Here is a 21,529-nt window from a genome sequence, read left to right as displayed (position 1 = left end):
GATGACAAGGTCAAACGGTCACAAATTCCTCCAAGGCCTTTTCAGGGTGGTCATAAGGAAAAATTTTACTGTCTGAGTCCCCAAAGCCTAGAATAGACTCCCCACAGAAGTGGTGCAAGCACCTACTCTGGACTCTTTTAAGACACATTTGGATGCCTATCTTGCTGGGATCGTTTGACTCTAGCTGACCTGCTGCCCTTGGGGCGGGAGGCTGGATTCAATCTTCTGAGGTCCCTTCCAGCCCTAATGTCTATGAAATCTATGAAATATCATCAGCCCTGCATTAAAAAAAGTTCTGGCCTGGCCAAGGCCTCTAGGCACTCCTAAGATGATGCTTCACATTCAGCAGTGACTGGAGGGTAAAATACAGAAGCAGTCCTTACCATAAATACCAGACACCAGGACCTTCCTGTCCCTGGGGAATATCCTAACCACTAGGCCACTAGTCTGGCTTTCTCTTGTGCTCTGCCCTTCTGCTCCCATGGACCCTGCATTCCTTTCTGTGCAGTGACTTGCCTTCAACAGGAAGGGCAGAGGGTACCCAAGGCTGATAGTCTTGGGAGGTGAAAGATGCAGCTTGAACCCCTTGAGGAAGGAAATGGAGGTCTCCCATGTCCTGAATGTGTGCTCTAACCCTGTGGCTAGAGCATCAGAGGTGAGCATCACCACTTCCTCTTCCAGCTCCCTTCTGAAAGTGGCCAGAACTCCATTTTGTGTAGAGCCCAGTCCTGCTGGCACATGTTGGACCTGCTCTAAGGATGCAGGCAGAGCAGTGCCTGATTTGCAAGCCCCTCGCTTTGGCCTGGGTAGGAGGTAGGCACTGAGCTGCTCAGGCAAGTGCCAAACTTCAGGCACCTTGGGAACTTGTCATTCTGCCAGGCACAGTCTGGCTGTGTAGGAATTCAAATACACATATGCATGTGGGCGAGATGTGCTCTGAGGCAGCCTACCAGCTTGGGCCCTGCAGGGAAACCAGGCTGCAGTATGCTTCCTTTGAGAGCCCTGCCAGAATCTGACTGCTAAGCAGCTCCCCACAGGGAAGGGGAAGGCCAGCATGGCCTGCTAGTCTACCCTGCTTTGAGGACCATAAAAACAGCATGATAGCAGCACTGAGACCACTCTGAATTACATCTAGGGCAAGAGGTAACTAAGGGAGGAGGTCAACCAGGGCACTAGCCCCAGGCTCTGACTTGTGGCAGGGGAGGAAAGAGCAGCCACTGACTTGGCTGTCACCATCACCAACCCAGTGACAACAGCGGTCCCATGACCCACTGCCATGCAGGGTGCATAGCTGCCCATTTACACCTCTAGACCCAACCCAGGCTAGGTGCATGCAGAGGGGTCTGAAAGCAACCTTGACCTTTCCCTCTGTGCAGAGATGTCAGAGCCATGTGGTTTGCAAGGGTGACATGATGCCTGTGAACAGAATAAATCTGCCTGTGCTTTAGCCTACAACACCAACCTGTACATTGGGAGCATTGTGAACAGGCTTTTGCCTTCTGCTGCTACAGGTTTGTCTGGGACTATGTCTCCATTTCCATGAGTGGGATGGAGCTTTGTCATGGATATAATTATCTTGTTTCACAAATGTCTACTGCCGTATCCTGCCCGTGACAGATTCTGTTTCAGCTCAGGCAAAGATAAAGTTGCTGTTACAATACTGAGTTCACCTGCTTCTGCAGAAGAATCGTATTATACCACTACCTGACATCTCCCTTCTAAATGCACATTTTTTCCTGGATATTTAGAGAATGGACATTGTAGACAAATTATAACCTACTGTGCCCACTCCTAAGGCAAAGCAATTGTGCTGTTCTTGGAGACTCGGGAAGAAACACATTTTGCAAATGTTGCCAGAGGAAATGTATTTATAAAGGAAGGCTTCTAAGAGCCAGAATGTTTCTTGTGTACAATGCCCTAAGCAAATTGATTGTAGAAAATAATCCTTTTTAATTATAAACACATTTATTATAGAATTATTTGCATTAAATGCTTCAGCTCTTTGTGCTGATTCAGTTAAGCTCTTGACCTGCTGGGCACAGCAATTAACAGCTGCTGTTCCCTAGGTCAGTCTGACAATTCTGTGAAATTTATGAAATCTATGAAATTTGTGTCTGCTTCACATGTGAAAGGGGCTCTCTACAGTTGTGGTTCTCAATCTTCTTGGAGTCAGGACAACCTGGGAAAATGTCAGCTCTTAGCTTTCACTCATTTTTAATACAAAAAAACAACAGCGAAATTCTATTGCAAAAAACTCAAAGGCAGGGTAGATATATGCACCTTTATAAACTAATAGAGAGGGCGGCAGGAGGAAGCACAAGCTTTCATGAATCCAAATTCACTTCAACAGATGAGAGACCGCAACCAATCAGAATGTTTTTTGACACTGGATTCCTATTTGAAAGCTCTGGGTTTAATCTTACAAATTGTATCTATGTGTTTGTACATCTACCAGTGCTAATACTGCACAGCACCCTGTGGCACCCTTAAAAGGAGCTCATGGCACCCTGATTAAGAATCATTGGTCTTCAGGATGCAAGAATGTCAGTTAAGAAGCCTACTGTCTTTGACGGTCTTATGGGGTACCTCTGTTTTGGGGCACACACCTTTTAAAGTCTAGTCCCTAGACCATGCAACATCCGATGACAGGCCCTGGTTTTATGGGCTGGCGGTGGTGTTATGAGTTTAGCCCTAAAGTGCAGATGAGGCATTGGAACTAGGCCTTGTTACACCTTATTCTGTAAGCTGAACAAGTATTAATTGGCTTAGTGTTGTTCCGCTTAGTGGAGCAGTCACACCTTATGACAAAAAACTATCTCTGCCTGTCCTTTACCCACACAGCTGTGACTTGTCACTAGAGGCTTGGTGAGTGAGGTCAGAACTAGGAGCTAGAAAAAGGACTGGCTCACTGCTTGAGCTCGAGAGTCTCGATCCTTTTTTCCTCTGGAGGGTCTCCCCCCTCCACGTGCACACACTGCCCCTGCCTAAGCTCCAAACAGGATTGACCTCCTCAGAGCTCAGGTGGTGGCAGGCCAGCGGCAGTACCAGGGGGAAGGGGGATGCGTTCTGGAGGGAAAAAAAGAAAAGATCAGGACCCCAGGACCTAGACAAATGCTACAGTAGGGCTGGGTGGCTGGAGCAGGGCAGAGCTTGATGGCTGCAGTGCAGCAGCCCAAGCTGGTTCCCACTGACCCCACGCTCCACCAGCTTGTGCAGGGTCTGGTCCAGTGGTCCAGGAATCTTCCAGGGGGGTGGCAGATGAGGCATGCAGGGATGGGACTTCCCACCCCTGCCGGGCTGGAGTAGTGGCTGTGACCAAGTGCAGCCCCAGCCTGGATGAGCAGTGCTGAGCCCAGCACTCTGTGCCCAGAGCCATACAGCTGCTATGGGGGGCTTCGGGGCTGCAGGTGTCTGCCAACTGCTACCACTGCTGAGTGAGCCAGGTGGGAGAAGCTAGGGGCCAGACCCTGCACAGCCTGGCAGAGCGTAGGGTCAGTGAGAACTGGTCTCTGCCTGCTGCACTGTAGCTGCTGAGCCCTGCCCTGGCTCCACTGTGGTGCATGTCTGGGTCCTGAGGGCACAGGTACCAGGCAGGCAATATGCTGCAGATGAGGTGGGGGGCTGGGTGGAGGTTCAACTGCAGGTCAGTGGCACCAGCCTGCCACTCCCCTGCAGGCATCACAGCCCGAGTCCAGCCCAGGCATTTGAAGCACAGTCAGTATGGGAGGCACCACAACTGCTGGGTGCTCCAGGGCTGTGGCCCTGGCTCTGCCCAGCAGAAGCAGCAGGGCAGAAGCACTGTCTCCAGCCCCACTGTATCCCAGCATCCTTGCCCTGACTCAGGAGGGCTCACTGCATCCTGGGATATTCAACTTAGGTAGAATAGCTAGTCTGGAATGGTCACACCTTAATGGAATAGGAGCAAAATTAGGCGGACTAGAGAAAATCCTGCCCTGGGGTGGGATAACTTTAAGATGAATAATAAGTGCTTTAAGTCACTTAAACGGTGATAAGGTACAGACAATCCAGGGTTAGAGCTTTAGAAGCCACTTGAAATTACTGTGTAATAAGGCCCTCAGTCAGCATCAAATGACCAAAAGAAAAAGAATTTTAATGAGTATGGTTAAATTACTGTAACTAAGAAAAGCATATTGGTTTCTGCTGTTTGTAGAATCAGTGAAGTTTTTCTAAGGGTAGTCACCAGTGCTGCACTTCATACATGGTTTTGGAAATGTAGGGTTAGCTCTTTTGTGCAATCTTTTCTTGAAAAATAAAATTAAAGTAAGCCTATGTGGTTTTTTGAGGCAGATGCACTCCTATTTACTACATGTCCACATTTTCTGAGACCTGCTGTTATCAGTAACATGAGCTGTATTTCTGGAAGGGCCTAATGATTGTGGGAGACTGGTTTTGGGTAGACACCTGGATGGGCACCCACCACTCTCCTTAAATCAGGCCAATTAACAGTGTTTCAGCCTGGGAACAAAGTTTTGAGAATGCAGACACTTCTGTAAGCCATGGAAAATGTCGTTGGCAATGTGCAAGTTTGTCTGCTTGCATAGCTTTCGGAAAGGAACTAAGGAGGAATAAACTGCAACTTTTAAAATATAGCGTTTATTTTTGTCATATACATTTTTTATTACAAAAGTTCTTACACAAATCAAAGGTTTTTCTTTAAAAAATAACCCAGGGTTAGACCCTCAGCTGATTACAATGGCCATAGGGATGTCAACAGAGAAACATCACCTGGTAGCTGCCAAGGGTCTGGTATGTGCTGTAAGTGACAGAAAGCGAGATGGGTAAGAAACAGCCAGCAGGAACTCCCCTGAAGAGAAGGGCTCAGTCCTGCAGCTGGTGTAAATCCAGTGAAGCCAATGGATTGATCCTAGTTCACATCAGCTGATGATCTGGCAGAAGGTAAAAAGTATGAAAGAGCAAACTCTGCAACTCTGACATACTGCAGCAGGCAGCAGAAATTTCTTACTACCTCACTACTCTCCCTAAATTGTAACAGTATTAAGGAGGCACACTGCAAGGCCTTCACACAGAAGGTGACCGACTTCCAAGCACAGATGTCACACCTGGATTTTATATAGGCAATCTCCATCTGAACCCAGGCTCGAGGCAGAGGATTTTTCACTCACTTCGAAGATACAGCACTAGACATGGTTTGTTTCCCAGTTTCCCTTTCTTTAGTCACTATGATCTACCAGCTGAACCATCTGCCCTCATTTCATCCTTGCAAAAGAACTTTGGGATCCATTTGTCAGGACATTTCTCAAGTCAATGTATCAGTCTCAAGAAATTCTAGAAAACAGGGTGGACAACATCACATCTGTACTAGCTGGTAGCAATATTGGCTGAAGGGGGACCAGTTATGGAATCACTTTCCTGACTACCGTGACCAATTCCCTATCGTGGATGACTCCTAATGATTAAGAGGACCTAATTTTATTCTGATTGCTCCACTTTGTTCATTGCCATGTTAGCATCAGTCCAGATCTTGTCATCTCCAGTGTTAGGACTTAGCTAACATCTAGACATAGGTACATCAGAAAGGCCAAGAACAAATCTTATGCTACAATTCAGAATTGTTATAAGCAGTTATTCCCTGTAGATAAACCAGATCACACAGGACACAATTTCAGTTTCTAAAACCCTACACTCTTGTTGCAAATACAGGTGGCTGTTAACAAAGCAGCTCTGCACTATGAGGGTCTCAAACTTGTACTTTTTAGATTTAGAAAATCCAAATAATCAAATAAAAATCCTGCCTACTTTTTTGTTGTTTGGTTTCTGTCCTGCATTGCCATGGGCTTCAAATCAATTCAAGACTTTAAGAAGCAGCAAACAGCTTTCATTCTTGTCCTCATGATCAAGTCTTTCTTTCTGTGCTGGGGAACAGTTCCAGTTCTTTGGGGAAAAAAACCAGTTTACTCCAAGCTTCATCATGAGGCTACTGAGGAGACAGTAAGCCAGACCGATCAAACAGCTACACATTGGCATTACTGAGCTTTATTCAGGGCAACTGATCTGCCTGGCAATTGCCATAGGAGTGATCCCACAGGTCAAATAGAAAAGAAGAGCTGATGGCAAGATCTCCCTGCTGTTCCTGATAGGAATGCACTATGAGCTCCATCAGCAACCAAATTGTTGAGTGATAAAAATGAGGTTAAAATGAAGAGCACAGAGCAAAATCCTTTTCCTCCTCCCACAGAATAAGTTTCCTGGCCTGGTCTCTAAAAAAGACACTTGAGAAAACCCTTGTGGGAATCAAAGAATAGTACAGAAGATGCTCCCATTGTTGTGGCACCCCCCATCCACCCTCGCTGCAATCCTAGTTGTCATGGTTGTAACGCGCTGGCTGTTTGTTGCTCTTGAGACTCCTCGGGCTGTTACTTCAATGTGAGGTCGTGCTGGAGGGTTCTCCAGAGTCCATGCAATGTCAGACCTGGGGGGGACAGAAAAACATCCCACAAGTGTTCATTACCTGGGATGCAGTCAGGAAATATGGAAGGGTTCTGTGTTCAGCCAGTGGCAGACCTCCATTTACAAACCCCACCCTGGGGAGACAGTTCTCTTATGAATTTGACTATTTCTAGAGAAAAATTGTCAAAACATTTCATTTCAACTAAAGCACAAACTTAGAAAACTACTTGATCAAGTGTATGCAAATTTCACCATCTATACTCTGTTCCATTTAAGCAGCAAGACAAAAATGCAAGGAATGTTGGGATTTCAGTGGTGTTTCAAACTTTGAAAAAAAAGGAAGCTGAGGGATGTGAATTCAAAACTGTTGTTGTAATTTTGTTTGCTATTTTTGGACAGTTCTTACCAGTGCATGCCAGCATCAGGGATGGGATGGCATAGGGGAAGGTAAGCTGTGGCAGGGAATCAATCTATATAGTAACCCAGGCTAAACTTGTTACATGGAAGAACAGGTCTGTCCTGGGATGAAATAAAAGCTGCTGAGGGTTTAATCGTAGCTGTTGACTGAGATTCTATTTATACTACAAATGCCTTCCCAATATAGCTGTACTGGCCAAAAGCCCTAGGGGGGATCCACTATATATACTTGCAAAAGGAGCTCTGCCAACAAAACTTTGCAGTGTAGATTTGGCCTTGGGAGATCTTAATGAACAAATACCTGGAACAGTCCCAATCCCATCAAATTTCCACCTTCCACCAAATGTTTGTTTTCTTTTGCCTTGAAACAATGGAAAGCAACAGACCCAGCCTCTGAGGACTCTAATTCACACAGGCTCACTGGGCTGACAAGTAGCAGCTCAGAGCGAAATACGGGTAGTACTTGATCTCTCTTAGGGCTTTGTGCTGTAGCCCATCAGAGACAAACCATCAGATACTTCAGTCTGTAATCTCTCTCCAAAGGTTACATGATACCTTCATGAGCAGTTGCTAATTGGAACTGGCCTGTTTCAGATCATGGTCAGGAGAGCAATCTGGAACTCCAGAGTCCTTTTGGAGGACTCTGTCAAAAGCCTCAGCCTTTCCAAGTGAATCTGTAGTGGTGTTATGACCGTGATGGTCTAGGAAATATGGGAGAAGCAATTTTTTTTTGGTGTTATCTTTCATTGGATCAACTGTATAGTTGGGAGAGGTGTTGGACATCTCCCTAACATCTGTCCCAAGTATCAGAATGAGAGCCATCTAACATCAGTTTCTTAGCCACTTCCCACCGTGGCAGTGTGTCCTGGGGTTTCTCAGACATAAGACTTTTCTCACAATTCCCTGCATGTCAAGCTGATCTAGCAATCCCATGGTAGTGCTACTGCTGTCATAGACAGATACTCAAGAGAGACCCTGGAAACTACCAGGGTGAAAAATGGACATACTTTTGCTCATTCAAGGTAACAAAAGTGATACAGCCCCTGGGACTGGCAATGGAGAAACCTGTTCCTAGCATTTAAGGAACTCCCTGCTCACAACATGGCACCCACAGGGAACCAACAGTTCCACCCCGTATTTCTTGACCACTCTCTGACACCCTTGCTCTGAAATGTGCATCTCCCCCCTGCAGTTCTCACTCACAGACCACAGAAAACAAAGTAGTACCTATGTCTGGGAATGTGCTAGCCCTCCCTATGATCAGATATCTCTCGGGGAGAGCCAGTGGAAGAGTGCCTGGTTTCCTAGCATGGGAACAAGAATGTCAGGCCTCTCATTTGGCTGTCCTGTCCCCAGCGGAGAGGGTGGCTTCCCAGGCAAGAGAACCAATTAGATTTGCCTTTCTTTCCATTACCCAGACTTCTTTGCAAAGGTTCCTTGCTCCAATTAGTGCTGCAAGTTGAGCCTACAATCTCTGAGATGTTTTGTGTCTGCAGATAGCTGCCTCAACAAGATAAGACACAGGGAAATGAAACAGGCTCATGGTTTTCTGGGGGTCCCCAGAACAGGGAGGGGTTGTTCTGGGTTGTAGGCTCATTCTAACCACCATGTCATGTCAGTGGCTTACTTTCTCTTGAAGGTGAGAAGCTTGTTGTTCTGGACAATACAATCTTCTGCATTTGACACCTGCTGCAAAATGGTTTTTTTCGACTTTCCTTGGTAAATCAGGTTATCCTGCACCAGACCCTTGGTTTGGTCAAGTATCAAGATCCCATAATCCTGCAATGCCTGGATCCTGTTCTTGGTTACCTGGGGAAAGGAAAAAGAAATTCCCAATGAGAGAACAAGGATGGTGGACTGTGTGGCCTGGGGCATATTTGAATGAGCCAACTGCTGCAGTTGTCTCTGGCACCTTGTCTCTGGCCTATTGTCAGCATGAAATAAAAACCTCATGATTGTTTAGCATCTGCAGTTCTGATTCAACAAAGCACTGAAGCATGTACTTGACATTAAGCCTAAACACAAGCATCTTCCTGGATTGGGCAAAAATGACAAAGGGGCTTAGATGAGTGGATGAACCGCAGGTCAATGGCCCCAACAGAACCAGTCTAGCTAAGCAAAGCTGCACTATTTTAAATCTTTTGGTCTTGTCTACATCATGGAGCCTGTTGCTGTAGCTGTGCAGGTGTGGTGCAACTGGGACAGTAGTGTTCCCTGTTGGAGACATGGAGTACAGCTGCGGGAGTTTTTCTGCCTGTATAGTTAAGCCACCTCCCCAAACAACTGGAGCCAAAGCCAGTAGGAGCCCCTTTTGGCTGATGTAACTGCTTCTGCACCAGAGGGTTTCCTGGCCTGGTTGCATCAGTTTGGAGTTGTAATACCTTGACATTGCTATGCCAGAAGAAAGCTCTAGCATAGACTTAGGCCTCAGCTAAACAATTCTGCACTACACAAGACAGTCACTCCTTCCACACACTCACTGTTGCTTCTCGTTTATTAAAGCAGTTTGAAGGTAGGTTTATACCTCACCACTCTCAACAGACCCAGGCCTGTCTGTGCCCTAGCACCCCTTGCCTGCTTCAGAAATCAGTCCCAGAACGCAACTTGTGTGAGCAGTAGCTCCTATTGCTGTCACTCTTCTTGCACATGACTAGATAAACTGCTTACTTGTTCTCAGGCTCCTCTTGGATGGGTAAAGGATCCCAGCCAGTGCATGAATGAGAAACAGGAGCAGCAAGTAGGATTGGGGTTTCCATAAGTGTCTCCCACTGGACCTCTGCTGTCTGAATTTTCACCAGCTTCTTCAGGGTGAGCAGGGGGCTGGGGAGTCCTGGCGCTGGGGTCTCCATAAGTCTTATTTAACTTTTTAAACTATTTTCCTGATCAGAATGTTTTTCAAAGGGTTTTTTTGCTCATGGGTAGAACCAAGACAGTAACCACCTGAATAGCCCGTGAGGCTTGCTGCATCCTTATTTCTGGGGCCTTTTGAAGAGCATGATGGCTATATCCCATCAATAATGAGAGTGAAGATTACTTTGATCCTCAAAATAACATTGGCAACTGTCCAGGAGCTGGCAGGGCCTTTGCATGTAATTTGCAAAAAAAAGTCAAAGCAAATGCTGCTCCTCCTGCTTTAATACAACGATACAGGCTGTAGTGGCTGGAAGTCTCATCACACAATGCTACACTGATCCATGTAGCCTGGCTGTCCAGGCTGACACAGAACAATGCATGTTAAGGTCTGCAGCTGCCTTCAGGCATATAAATGTAGTGAAGCCAAGTGCTAACCATATGTTAGAGCTTCTTGGGCTGCATTTGGCTTCTGGTAGGGCTGGTGGGTCCCTGGCCTAGACACACTAAAAGCAGCGGAAACACTAGCTCAGGGACAGGCAACCCCATTGCCAGAGTGTGGCACATGATGGCATCTTGCTTGGCATGTTAGCCTCAGGTTGGACGGCAGGGAAGGGGCTGGGACAGTGGTGCCACAGGGATCAGGTCCCTCATAGCTCCCCTGCTGTCTGCCCTGGTGCACCAACATCTTGCAAGGTGAGGTTGTGGAAATTTTTAAAAACATTGCTGACCCCTGCACTAGCTAATGAAAGCGGGAAGGTGAGAAGGAAGCTGGTCTTTGCCAAGGACAAGCAAAGTGCTGCCCACCTCAGTCACTATTGACTGGAACTGCTCTTTCATGGAAAAAGGGCTTCTTACTGAAGAAATAACTGCATGTCACATCCTAGGAATTATCGCAGTACTAGCTCCTAGGGGGAAAAGCCAGAAATGTTTTTGCACAAATATAAAGTCAGTATTGGAATGACAAATGAGTTACTAATTACTAAGTGTGGCCTAGTAGACAGAGCACTGACCTGGGACTCAGGAGACTTAGTTTCACCTCTGGTCTGCTAAGTGAGCTCTGGTGAGCCACATCCTTGTTCTGTGCCTCAGTTCCCACATGGGGATAACAGGCCTGACTTCCTTCCTGAGTAGGGTGGCCATCATACAGGATACTCTGGTTTTCTGCTACTCTGTCCTCTGTTGGTATGAAACCCAACACCTTTATAAAGGCATCGGGTTTCGTACCAACAGAAGACAGAGGACAGCCAGACTGTCCTCTATGATGGCCACCCTATTTCTGAGGCAGTTTGGGATCTATGGTACTATTACAACCATGTGGCAGCCCAGAGATTCAGGAAACAATCTCCTAGGTACATGTCTCTTAACTGGTATCTATACTGGGCATGAGCAACGCCAGCTGTAGGTTTGATAAATCACAACCAAAGGGATGGGAAATGTGTAATGCTGTAGTTTCTCTTGGATTATCTCAGTGATGTCACAAGGGACATCATAAGAGCCTGCCAACTTCAGGCCATTCCTGTGAGAGGGACACTTGCTGTTTTCCCTGCTCTGGCATGACTTCAGTTGGCATCTGTGGGTGTGTTTACAAGTGCTCTGGGGTGGAGGTGAGGAGGGAGGGCTTTTATTACAGCAGCTCCAAGAGCCACTCTAATTACAGCACCCTCAGCATCATGTGTATTCAGAATGGTGGTGAGGATGCTTCATCTAAAGCTCATTCCACAAGCTTTAGTTAAAGTGCCCCAATGTCATTTTGAAACACGAGGATGACAAATACATATAACACGGAGGCTGCTGGAGTAAGCTAATTAGCGCACTTAAGTGATTAATGGAGTCTGCTCCAACGCATGCATAAGAGCAGACATCTTCCACGTGTACACGTGCCCTGTGAAATGAGTAGCCCATCCCCCACATTGGTTTGAACACGCACCTTCATGTCTGCTGTCTGTAACAACTTGAGGCCACACCCAAGATTGCCTATGATGTCATTTTCAACAATGACCCCATCCCCCTTGCAGGCAATGCCATGGCTGCTATTGTCATATATCCCGTTGCCACGGAGCTCCACTCTGCACTCTGTTTCCACAAGGATGCCCCCGAGGCTGTTGCAGGAGATGCTGTTGTTTGCTATTCGGGTGAGCTGGGTGCTCTGAAAGACCGTGACTCCACTGTCCTGGTTGGCATGGATGGCATTGGCAATGATGTTCAGTGCTTCACTGCTCTTGATGTACAGCCCAGCAGCTGCAAGAAAAGGTACAAACCTAGTCCGTGGCTTTCAGAAACAAATTTGCCTGGCAGCCGAATCTGGGCTTCAACCAGGCAATGCTACCTTCATCTCAGGACATCCTGAATGAGCAAGGAAGGGCTTCACAGTTGCCCTAATACATCCCAACAGAGTCGGTAGCTCTACCCTACCCATACCTCACAGGCCTAGGAAGCCTGGGCCAGGTCAGTCTTTGGGAGGGCTGGGTCAGCAGGTGGCACTTTTCAGGATCCTGTGACCACTGTAGGAGCTTCATTATGGTGGAAAGTGTACCTGGGAGCCTTTGACCACACACGGGATTTTCTCACTCCTCCCTACTCAGCTCTTACATAGCACTTCGATGTGTAGATTGCGGAATTTGGGTTCATTATTCCCCTGTTGCAGATGGAGGCACACAGAAGTGAAGTGACATGCCCCAACTCATCCAACATGACAGTAGCAGAGCTGGGAACAGAACCCAGCTCTCTCACATCCCACACTAGTGCTGTATTCACTTGGCCATGATGCTTCTTGGCACAGAAAACTGTCGGGGAGTACCACTAGAAGCTGGTGCAGCCACCTGGCAACCCACCCCACAGACTGAAGAAAGGAGGATCGAATTCTGCTCAGCCTATATGGCTGCAATGCTAATAACACCAGTGCCACTGCCCCAGTGCTTGGGTGCTCCACATTTTGGCCCCATGGGCCACATGAGTGGTCAGGCCAGGCTAGATCAGGATTTGGAGCCTGGCACTGCCCCCTCCCTGCCCTGTGTACCAGGATTGATTCTGAAGGATCAGCACCACCCCCTCTCCATCCCATGCACCCCAGAATTTGATCTCGAGGGCCCAGCACCATCCCCTCCAGGCCCCCCACACATGGATTGGGTGCTGAGGCCCAGCACTGTCCCCACCCGACCCTGTGTACTGGGAGAGGGCACCCTATTCAGCATGCAGGACCAAGAGCTCTCCATGGAGCCAGAAATCTGGCAGCAGGGAAGTGACAGCACTGCTGCCTCGGCACCGAATTTCTAGACCTGTGGGGAGCCCTGTGGATGACATGGCACCACAAGCTGGATCTGGCCTGCGGACCAGGTCTTGAACACCCCTGTCCTAGTGTAATACCAAGCCAGATTTAGCCCACGAAGCATGTGCTGTCTGATCTTCTGGGATGGGAGGCATTATGTTCATGAAAGATAAGGCTGCAGCAGGGGAATAAACCACACTGACATTGGTGACATGTTAATGCTCTTACAGTTACAACCTTTGAATTTTCCCTCCTTGCTGTGTAAGAAGCAAGAGTCACAGAAGGGAAGAGAAGGGCTTGGGACATGTAGTCCTTCCTCTGGGCATCCTCACTGGCAACTAGAAATGTATTAAACTCAGGGGTTAAGGTTCATAAGGAACTGTGTGGCCTTTTCCTTCTCTTCCTTTTTCATTGCTTTGTGCCCTTGGCTCTGTTCTCCCCTCAGGGTAGGTTTGTAACTCCCACTAAAGTCTACATCCTATGTGCTAGGGAGGAGCAGCCTGATCTTAAGTTCTGGGTTTGAACAGACACAATGATGCCCTCTAGACTCAACCTAAAGGGTGATCAGGTTTGTCTTTTTTGTGTTCCTCAAAGTCTGGCAATCCCACTGGCCTCCCCAACTACACTGCAACACAGAGGAGCTGCAAGGTAGCGCTTTTACCCACTTACGATGCTCTTTGTAAGTTATTCAGCTGACATCTGGAGCTAGAGCAAAAGGTGTGCCAGCCACCCCCTCCTTTCCCACACTCCACCCTTTCAGGGGAGTATCAGAGCTCGACACAGAGTGGTTGGAATGGGTACATTTCCAGAGACGAAGCCTGGTAGATGTCACAAAATGGCTGCAGAATTGGGCAACATCCAGCCATTCCAGTTTGGAGTTTGAACCGGTCTGTTCTGCCTGGTGGACCAGGTTGCTACACCCATTTGCCATCACTCTCCTCCATCTTACCTGGACTGTTTTGTGAAGGACCATGAACAAGTTTGACCTAGTACACGAACTGGGGTAAAGAGCAATGGATTGCATCACATCTTTGCTCTGCTGGAATGTCATGAGCACTGATTTGGCCTCTGGTCTGTGCCTGTAGCGTAGTAGAGACAGGTCTAGCATCAGGGCCCACCATACTCACCTCCATTGTGGTTGATGCTGTTTGACTCTACCAGTGCCACACTGATAAGCCGTCGGGAGGCAAAGCGCTCATCCTCACTGTCCAGGTCATTCTCCCAGATGGCAGCTTCCCCCTCATCATTGAAGCTCTCATTGCCTCCTTGGTTGGCAAGATAGTCATTGGCGTCATCTTTGCGGCAAAACACTGCCACCCCATAGATGCTGTTGTGCCCAATTTGGTTGTTGGTGATGTGAGGGAGGCTGGATGCCATTATCCACACACCACAGCCCTTGTTGCCTGCAGAATGAAAGCAACCCCTTGGTCAGACCTGCACTGCAGCACCACCCACAAACCCCAGTCAAGACTGGGGCCCCATTGCACTGGGCACTGCATAGACTTACTGTCCCTGTCCTGAAGAGCTTACCATGTACACTTGTACTACAGAGCCAAGGAGAATTCTGGGGAAGGTGGTGCCAACTGGACTGGAACTCAGAAGTGATGGCTCCCATGCTGGGACCTCCTGCCAGTATGTGGGATGACTGTGGGCAGCCATGAGCTATCCCTAGAGCTGAATTAAGGCCCTCTCCTTCTGCTACCACTTCTTTGCTACATGTGTTCAGGCCCTGGGGCTTCCCTGCAACATGTGCATCTTTGAGGCCAGATTTTTAGAAGAGAGTTTTGTGCCTGCTCCCACTAATTTCAGTGCTCTTACTGTCTAGCCTGACAAGGTCAACTAGGGCTTCCAACTGCTCTCCTAATACCAACAGCGATAACTCCCTTTTTCCTTAGTGCAGATGTGCTGGCACAGGTGTTCTGTAATCCACATCCTAATGATCTCTGGGCATCGCCCTGGCTGGGGTATGCCCTAGGACAGTAGAGCTACCCAGCTGCTCCCACCTAGGGTCATCCATGCCATCTCCTGCCTTGCACCAGCTCTGTTCCTTCCTCACAGTTATTTATGTGCATGCAAAGATGTCTCCCACTGGCCTTTATGCAAGGGCTTCCTTACATGTTCTGAAGACACAGGTGATTTATTCCTGCCCCCCACACACACACACAACCACCCCCTGCTGAGACTTTGCTCCCCTCTGTTCCCCTCATTATACACTGTCAAGCTAATGGGGTGGGGGCGAGTCCCTTTGTAAATCATGTAATACCAAACCAATGGCAGTAGAAAGACACAATAAAATATACTGCTGTAATAACCTTGCGGGGATGCAGCCAAGGTGGGAAAGGATGCACCTCAGTGGTGCTTCTCTCACTTGGTGATTTGCTGCTACCTTTGAACAGACACACATCCTGAGAGGGAGGCTTCCAAAGGCAGGACCAGCCAGCACAGATATTTAAGTCCCCGGCTCCAGCACACAATCTCTGCCTTCTCCTCACGACAGTGGTCTACAGCGTGGAACATGCACATTGGCAGATTGTGAGGAAGGCGTAGGCACTACCTCACTGTAGTTGCTTTTACAAGGGATGATCCAGTGGCCCTGGAGGGGCACTGCCAAGCCTCAGGGCAATGCCATGTGGTGCAAAGGGCCCCTGCTGATGCTCTAGATGGCCAGAGGCAGGAGCCACAACAGTTCAGTAAAAGGAGGATTTGGGAGCAACTCTGGATTTTGAGACCCACAACAAAAAGGGTACCTCCCCTTGCAGACCTGATCACCAGCGCAGTCTCACATTTCTTTCCAGCATCTAATTTTAGAGGGACTAAGATAACTAAATCAGAACCTGAATTTCTAACCTAAGTATTTGGGAGCTGGAGGCAATGAATTTGGAGTCTTCTACACACATGACCTTAGCCTTGTGGTTAATGCACTGCGTTGGGGCTGTGGAGATCTGGGTTTTGTTTCCAGCTCTCTGGGTAAGCCACTAGAGCATGATGTGTCTCAGTTCACCACTGGAGAACTGGTCCAGAAAGGGTCTCAGAGGGCTGGGGGCAGATAATGACAGCGAGGATGGCCCCACAGGCTCCCCAAGTTTGCCTCAAGCCAGGGTCCAGGTCCAGGCTGGCTATGGCTGCAGAGAAAGTTGAAACTATGTTGCTGCCAAGGTCTCTGCATCTTCTTCACAGTCTGCTGTATGGGCCCGCAGCACAATACGCAACCCTGGAAAAACAAGGGGAGCATGTGGGAAGCTGATGAGCTGAGAGGGGGATGGGTTGTGGAATTGGCAGTGGGCCAAAGTGCACAAGGAACAAAGCTGAATGATGGCTGCTGCTCCCACATTGCAGAGGTCAGACCCAAAGTGTCTCTTGTTAAGAGATACTCAGCATATATGCAGGTGAAGCACCTTTGGTGTGGCTTAACTTTTGCCAGCACCTGTGAGACCTGGGTCTCATGCAATGCCAGTGCTGGGTGTGAGCTGGCCCAGCACCCCCATGCCTAGCTAGTGAGAGCACTGGGCAGCCAAAGGCCACAGGGCCCCCTCAGTTCAGGCTTCTCCTGGATTCCCAGTGCCAGAACAGCTTCAAGACTTAGGGCACAGCTCTGGGCAGGACAGAGTGGCCTCCGCCCCTTGGATTCCCCAGGAGTTGAGAGCTCTCACACTGTAGCAGGCTCAGGATTTAGGGCTCTGCAGGATCCTATCAGACACAGTGTTTGTTGGCTAAAACAGTCTCATGTTAAAATGCATTAGGAAGAAAGCTGACAGGCTGGAGTCCAAATTCTGCTTGCACATAAACCAGGGGATTAGCCCAGGTCTAAGCCAGTCCTTTATCCCTACAGCTTTTCTGCACTGTCACAAACTCTGATCTGGGACAGCTATCAGGTCAAGCCCAGCATGATGTTCTCTCTCTTTCTCTCTCTCACACACACACACAAACACGAACACATTGTACAGAAGGCTAATTCCACTGAGAGATCTAATGAAAGCAACCTCACACTACATACACATCCAGCTACTACCTTTGCTCCATCTTATGTGCCAAAAGCCAGACCAGTGCTCCCTTTCCCTCCTGCAGAGCAAGCACTTCCCTCCCTTTCACTGACCTCTACCTAGGGACTTGGCATCTTTCCTCCCCTTAGATGCATCTTTCACTGCTGTATCCTTGCTTGCCTCTTCCCTTAAGGACTGATCCAAAGCCGTGGAAATCAACAGTGGGGCTCCCACAGATGTGAATATGGGACATGTACATTCTGCGCCTTTCCTTGCAATGTACAGAAGGGCCTTCAGCAAAGTGGCCCATAAGCCATTTTCATTTTGATCTGCTGGAGCAAGGTTTCAGAGTGCATCTATTCCACGTAGGAGGGAGGTCCCTGCACTGCCCCAAGCACAGCACTCAAACATGGAGCAGTGAGGCCATCCTGGCAGTGTCCCCCATGACTGCCTTTTAAACCTCAGTATCTGGCTGACTTCAGGGGGCACCACCAGACGAGCTTCTCTTCTAGATTTGGTGCATGCAAGCAGGAGCAGGTGGGCAAAGGTGTTCCTTTCCCCAGACATGCTGGGGCATGATGACTGCATACCCTCAGTCACTGCTGTGATGTTTCTGTGTAAACAAGCCTCACAAGCCAGCTCTTATGATAGTCTCTCCCTTTTCTTTCAGACAGGGTTGGGGATGCTGTACTCAGCTGAGTTTCCCTTCCTCTCCTATGAATTTGTATGTCATGTTACAGATCTCTAAAGACACTTGTTCCAAGACATCCCCTGGCTTGAACTGAATGAGGCCACTGCTGGCCCTCTGTCCTACTGCTCTCAGCTCTATGCAGTCAGGGTCTTTCCCCAAACATTTCCAAACCTTGACAGATGAATGCCACAACATCAGTGTAAGCGAAGATACAACCACTGGGGGCTGTTTTGAATCTTCTTCAGTGCACTCCTACCTCTATCACATGGACACACAATCCTATAGATTGGGGTAGATTTTCTACCAACTTCATGTCTGACTTCAGGGTCACAAGGCTGCATAAGGAGAGAAGACTTGTTGCAGTCTCCTGAATGCAGTGAAGAATAGTCCAGGAATACACAAATTCTAGAGCTGACACCTGTATCTCCTCCATTGGAAACCCCCAACCTTATATGGGGGCTGGGTCAGAGATAGACAGCAGCAGATGGAGTAGCTATCTCCAGCTGGGCCACAATCTCCATAGACAGCTGGCATCAGTTAGAGTAGCCTCCCAGCTGCTCTTCCCTGTCATGAGGCAGAGAAGCAAGGAACTAGAATTAATTACTAACCAGCCTCCACTGGCTTTGCTTAGCACAGAAGCCAATGGTGGATGGCTAACTAAGCCAAAAGCAGCAGGGAACAGGGAAGCTCAGGGAAGGAAGGGGAGAAGATTCCATCATATTCCCCATATTTCTAGCTTCTTACCATAAATGGTGTTTCCCTCGATAAGCCCCTTCCCACGCTCTCCCACCACCACTCCATCTGAGTAACCACAGCAGATCAGGTTGTTCCTCAGCACAGGGTCGCCGCCACGCCGGATGTCTGCCCCGCCCCACTGATTCTCCCGAATGACGTTTTCTGACATAGAACAGAGGGAACATTACCAGAGAAGGTCACTAAAAAGACAGTGGCTGCATCCTATTCACAATCACAGCCCATACACCAGGGGGTTTAGCTGCTAAAAAGCAGGCATTTTACAGTCACAATTAGTGCTGGAGAACTCTAGGCTCTTCCTGAAAAGCAGTGCAAAATGCTTGTTTGGAACAGGAGCACAAGGAAAACCAGACCACCCTTGGGAATGTGTGTAAATGGAGCAGGCAAACATCACTCTGCACAGACCCATGTCAGTGGCACAGCTGGGAGAGTAATGCAGAACAAATCTGGTGAAGTCCTGGCTCCCCTAAAGACAGTGGCATAATTTTGACTGACTTAAGGGAGGCCAGGACTTCCAACACCATTGGTTCTAGGCTAGCAATTTCTTCTCTTCTTTTATCCTATATAAATGGCCTGAATTTCCTGTAGGTGAAGGCAGTGAAATTTTTTACTGGGGTTGCAAGACTGGATACTAAAAGAGGAATTCTATAACCTTTGTGCACCTATATGGCACTTACCCAGTCATGCAAGTAGCACTTTTGGCACCTAGGCACAGTTGCAGTTCTATATCACTACAGCATGGACTTATATATAAGTCTGTATTCATAAGCTGAGGATGCACAGGAGACTAGGAACTAGCTGGGTACATATACAGCTACATATACACTTACTTGAGTATAAGTCCTGGAAAAAAATGAGTAGAACTTGACAGCTGAGTAGCTAGAGCACTCACCCATGAACCAAAAACTCCAGGTTCTAGGCACTCCTTGCCCAGAGGAGACCTAAACCTACAACTCCTTGACTTTGCAGGTCAAGCATTCTCCAGGCTTTTCTCCAGTGCTGCTTTTGAAGCTAAGCCACTGCACCTGTTATTTAGCACTACACCGGGGAGCTTTTTTTTTCCTAGTAGGAGCAAGGGTGCAGCCATCTCACTGAACCACACACCCTTCAGCTTGTTCTTTTCCTCCTGGCCCTGTCTTGGTTGCCTTTAGGTCCAGCATTAAAAGGAAGGATGGAGACAGACTGAACAGTGCTTGACCTATGGCTTGGTGATTAGCATACAAAGGTCAAAAAGATGCATAGTCAAGCCCCCTGGTGGATAACAGGGGCCTAAAACCACGTTTTCCATTTCCTGGGAAGTGCCTGAACTATTCAACTATTTAAGCTGGATCACAAACAGGATGTCTCCCTCCTTCTATTTTTGTCTGGCAACAATTTTGTGACTTGGGTGTGTGTTCTGAGTGTATGTACATAGCTGTGTACCTGCCTGGCCAATGTGTAGCTTACTGCACATGACAATATACATATATATACTTACCTCTCCACCCTGCAAGAGTAACAGAGTTGCAAACTGTGCATAAATATAAAAAAGGCCATTTACACAGCTGGATAACAAAATTTCTCTCATGAATACTATTCTATTCACTCGTACTATTCTTTACCACATCACATAAGGGTGCCAGCCTAGCACGACATAGACATGGCACAGAAAAAGAAAACACAAGAAAAGCAAAAGTAGGACAGATCATTTTTCTTCAGAAAGGCTTATAACAAAAAAAGAATGAACTTAAGTGTTATATGTGCCACACTACAACCATCTTTTGAGGCTGCGTATACATTAATAATTCACCTTCTCTTAAGGGCGATTATTCTTTTTTGGAAAAAGATGTATTTGTTTAAATGAATGTCAGAGAGCCTGTATTTACTGTTTTGGTGGAAAATAGGGTGACAATGATAATCTAGTCCTATGTAATGACAGAAAAAATTCAATTAGTATAACTAAGCACAGCTCCAGGCTTCTGCCTGTAATTCCAAATGGAGGGCAGTGATGTATTCAACAGCTTAATTGCACTTAATATTATCACCAGTTCTACATAATTAATGTCCTTCCTTCACTCATATATGTGACTTCTGGGGAAATCACTCTGTGATGCCAATGAAGGAGAATAACATTAAGTAAACTGGCCCTCACTACTAACCAAAAATTATGGGAGTAAAATACAGTTCACATTGTACACTGATTCCCTACCTCAGCTCCACAGACAACAGTGTATGAGACAAGAGGAGGACAATTTCGGCTACAGAACGCACCAGTTCGCAACCTGCTTTACTGCTATATTGACTGAGAGCCAGTTATAAGATGGACTCCTGTGAAATTTTATATCAGCTAAGAACTGCACCCACTGAGATTATGAAAGAAACACCTTGGCAACAGAGATGCAGTGAAATAACACTTAGAAGCCCAAAGTTCATTAAGAAGTATTGTCTATTACTCACAACAAAGGTGTTTTCATACCTATTATTTGGCCTCTTCCATTCTCATTCACTGCTATTCCAGCTGCCAGACCCTGGAAAATATGGTTTCCACTGAGAAAGAAAGGAAAACAAAGTCACCAAAAACTTTGTCATATATTGTGCATTAAGCATACTGGCTTGCTCTAAGATTTTATAGGTTAAATTTACAGGTAAAGTTGCCACAGTATAGTTCATAAGTTACCAGAGAGCTCTTTTGTTCATAGGGCCAGCTTCCTGACTAGCCATAGGCCCCAGTTCATTTTCTTTCATGTGAATTTCTCATGCCAGATAGCAACAATAATAAGGCAACATGCAATAAGAGAAAAAATGAATTCAGAAGTAGATATATGCGGAGCCGAAAAAGACAATGGCACTACAGACATTTGGCTAATTTTCAAGTGGTCAAAAGTATGAATTATAATATCAGACGGGAAATTGTGCTAGAACACAGATTGATGGGAACAATCGTATAATTTTACGCATCTGTTGTTGGAATGAATCTCCTAATACAAATCGTATTCGTGCACTCCGTATACAATAAGATAAGCCAAAAATGATGAAACAGCATGTTTGAAAAGCATTCTCAACTCAAACGCTTTCAACCCTGATCACCTGAGCAATAAACAGTAAATGTGATGATGTACCTCAGAAACAATCCATTAGCATATTGCAGAAAGGATTGCCTCC

At 47.3% G+C, this 21,529-nt stretch overlaps 1 protein-coding gene across 2 annotated transcripts in view; it reads right to left on the bottom strand.

Annotated features, from left to right (window-relative positions):
- Window positions 1–4,592: 4,592 nt before the first annotated feature.
- Window positions 4,593–21,529, bottom strand: part of FBXO10 (F-box protein 10) — a 65,545-nt gene continuing 48,608 nt past the window's right edge. Inside the window, exons 6-11 of one of the 2 annotated variants that reach the window (XM_019555136.1) lie at window positions 20,844–20,914; window positions 18,380–18,532; window positions 14,092–14,367; window positions 11,627–11,937; window positions 8,474–8,655; window positions 4,593–6,451 (exon numbers count right to left, since the gene is read on the bottom strand). In XM_019555136.1, coding sequence (XP_019410681.1) covers window positions 6,274–6,451; window positions 8,474–8,655; window positions 11,627–11,937; window positions 14,092–14,367; window positions 18,380–18,532; window positions 20,844–20,914 — 1,171 coding nt within the window. In that variant the 3' untranslated portion in view covers window positions 4,593–6,273. Of the gene's footprint in view, window positions 6,452–8,473; window positions 8,656–10,503; window positions 10,605–11,626; window positions 11,938–14,091; window positions 14,368–18,379; window positions 18,533–20,843; window positions 20,915–21,529 lie in introns of those variants that run through there. The other variant, XR_002104684.1, reaches the window with a different exon arrangement.

Source organism: Crocodylus porosus, unplaced genomic scaffold, assembly GCF_001723895.1.
Source record: "Crocodylus porosus isolate Cpor-Errol unplaced genomic scaffold, CroPor_comp1, whole genome shotgun sequence".
Lineage (NCBI taxonomy): Eukaryota > Metazoa > Chordata > Crocodylia > Crocodylidae > Crocodylus > Crocodylus porosus.
Note: the sequence above shows the minus strand (reverse complement) of the source record. Positions and strands in the feature narration are given on the sequence as shown.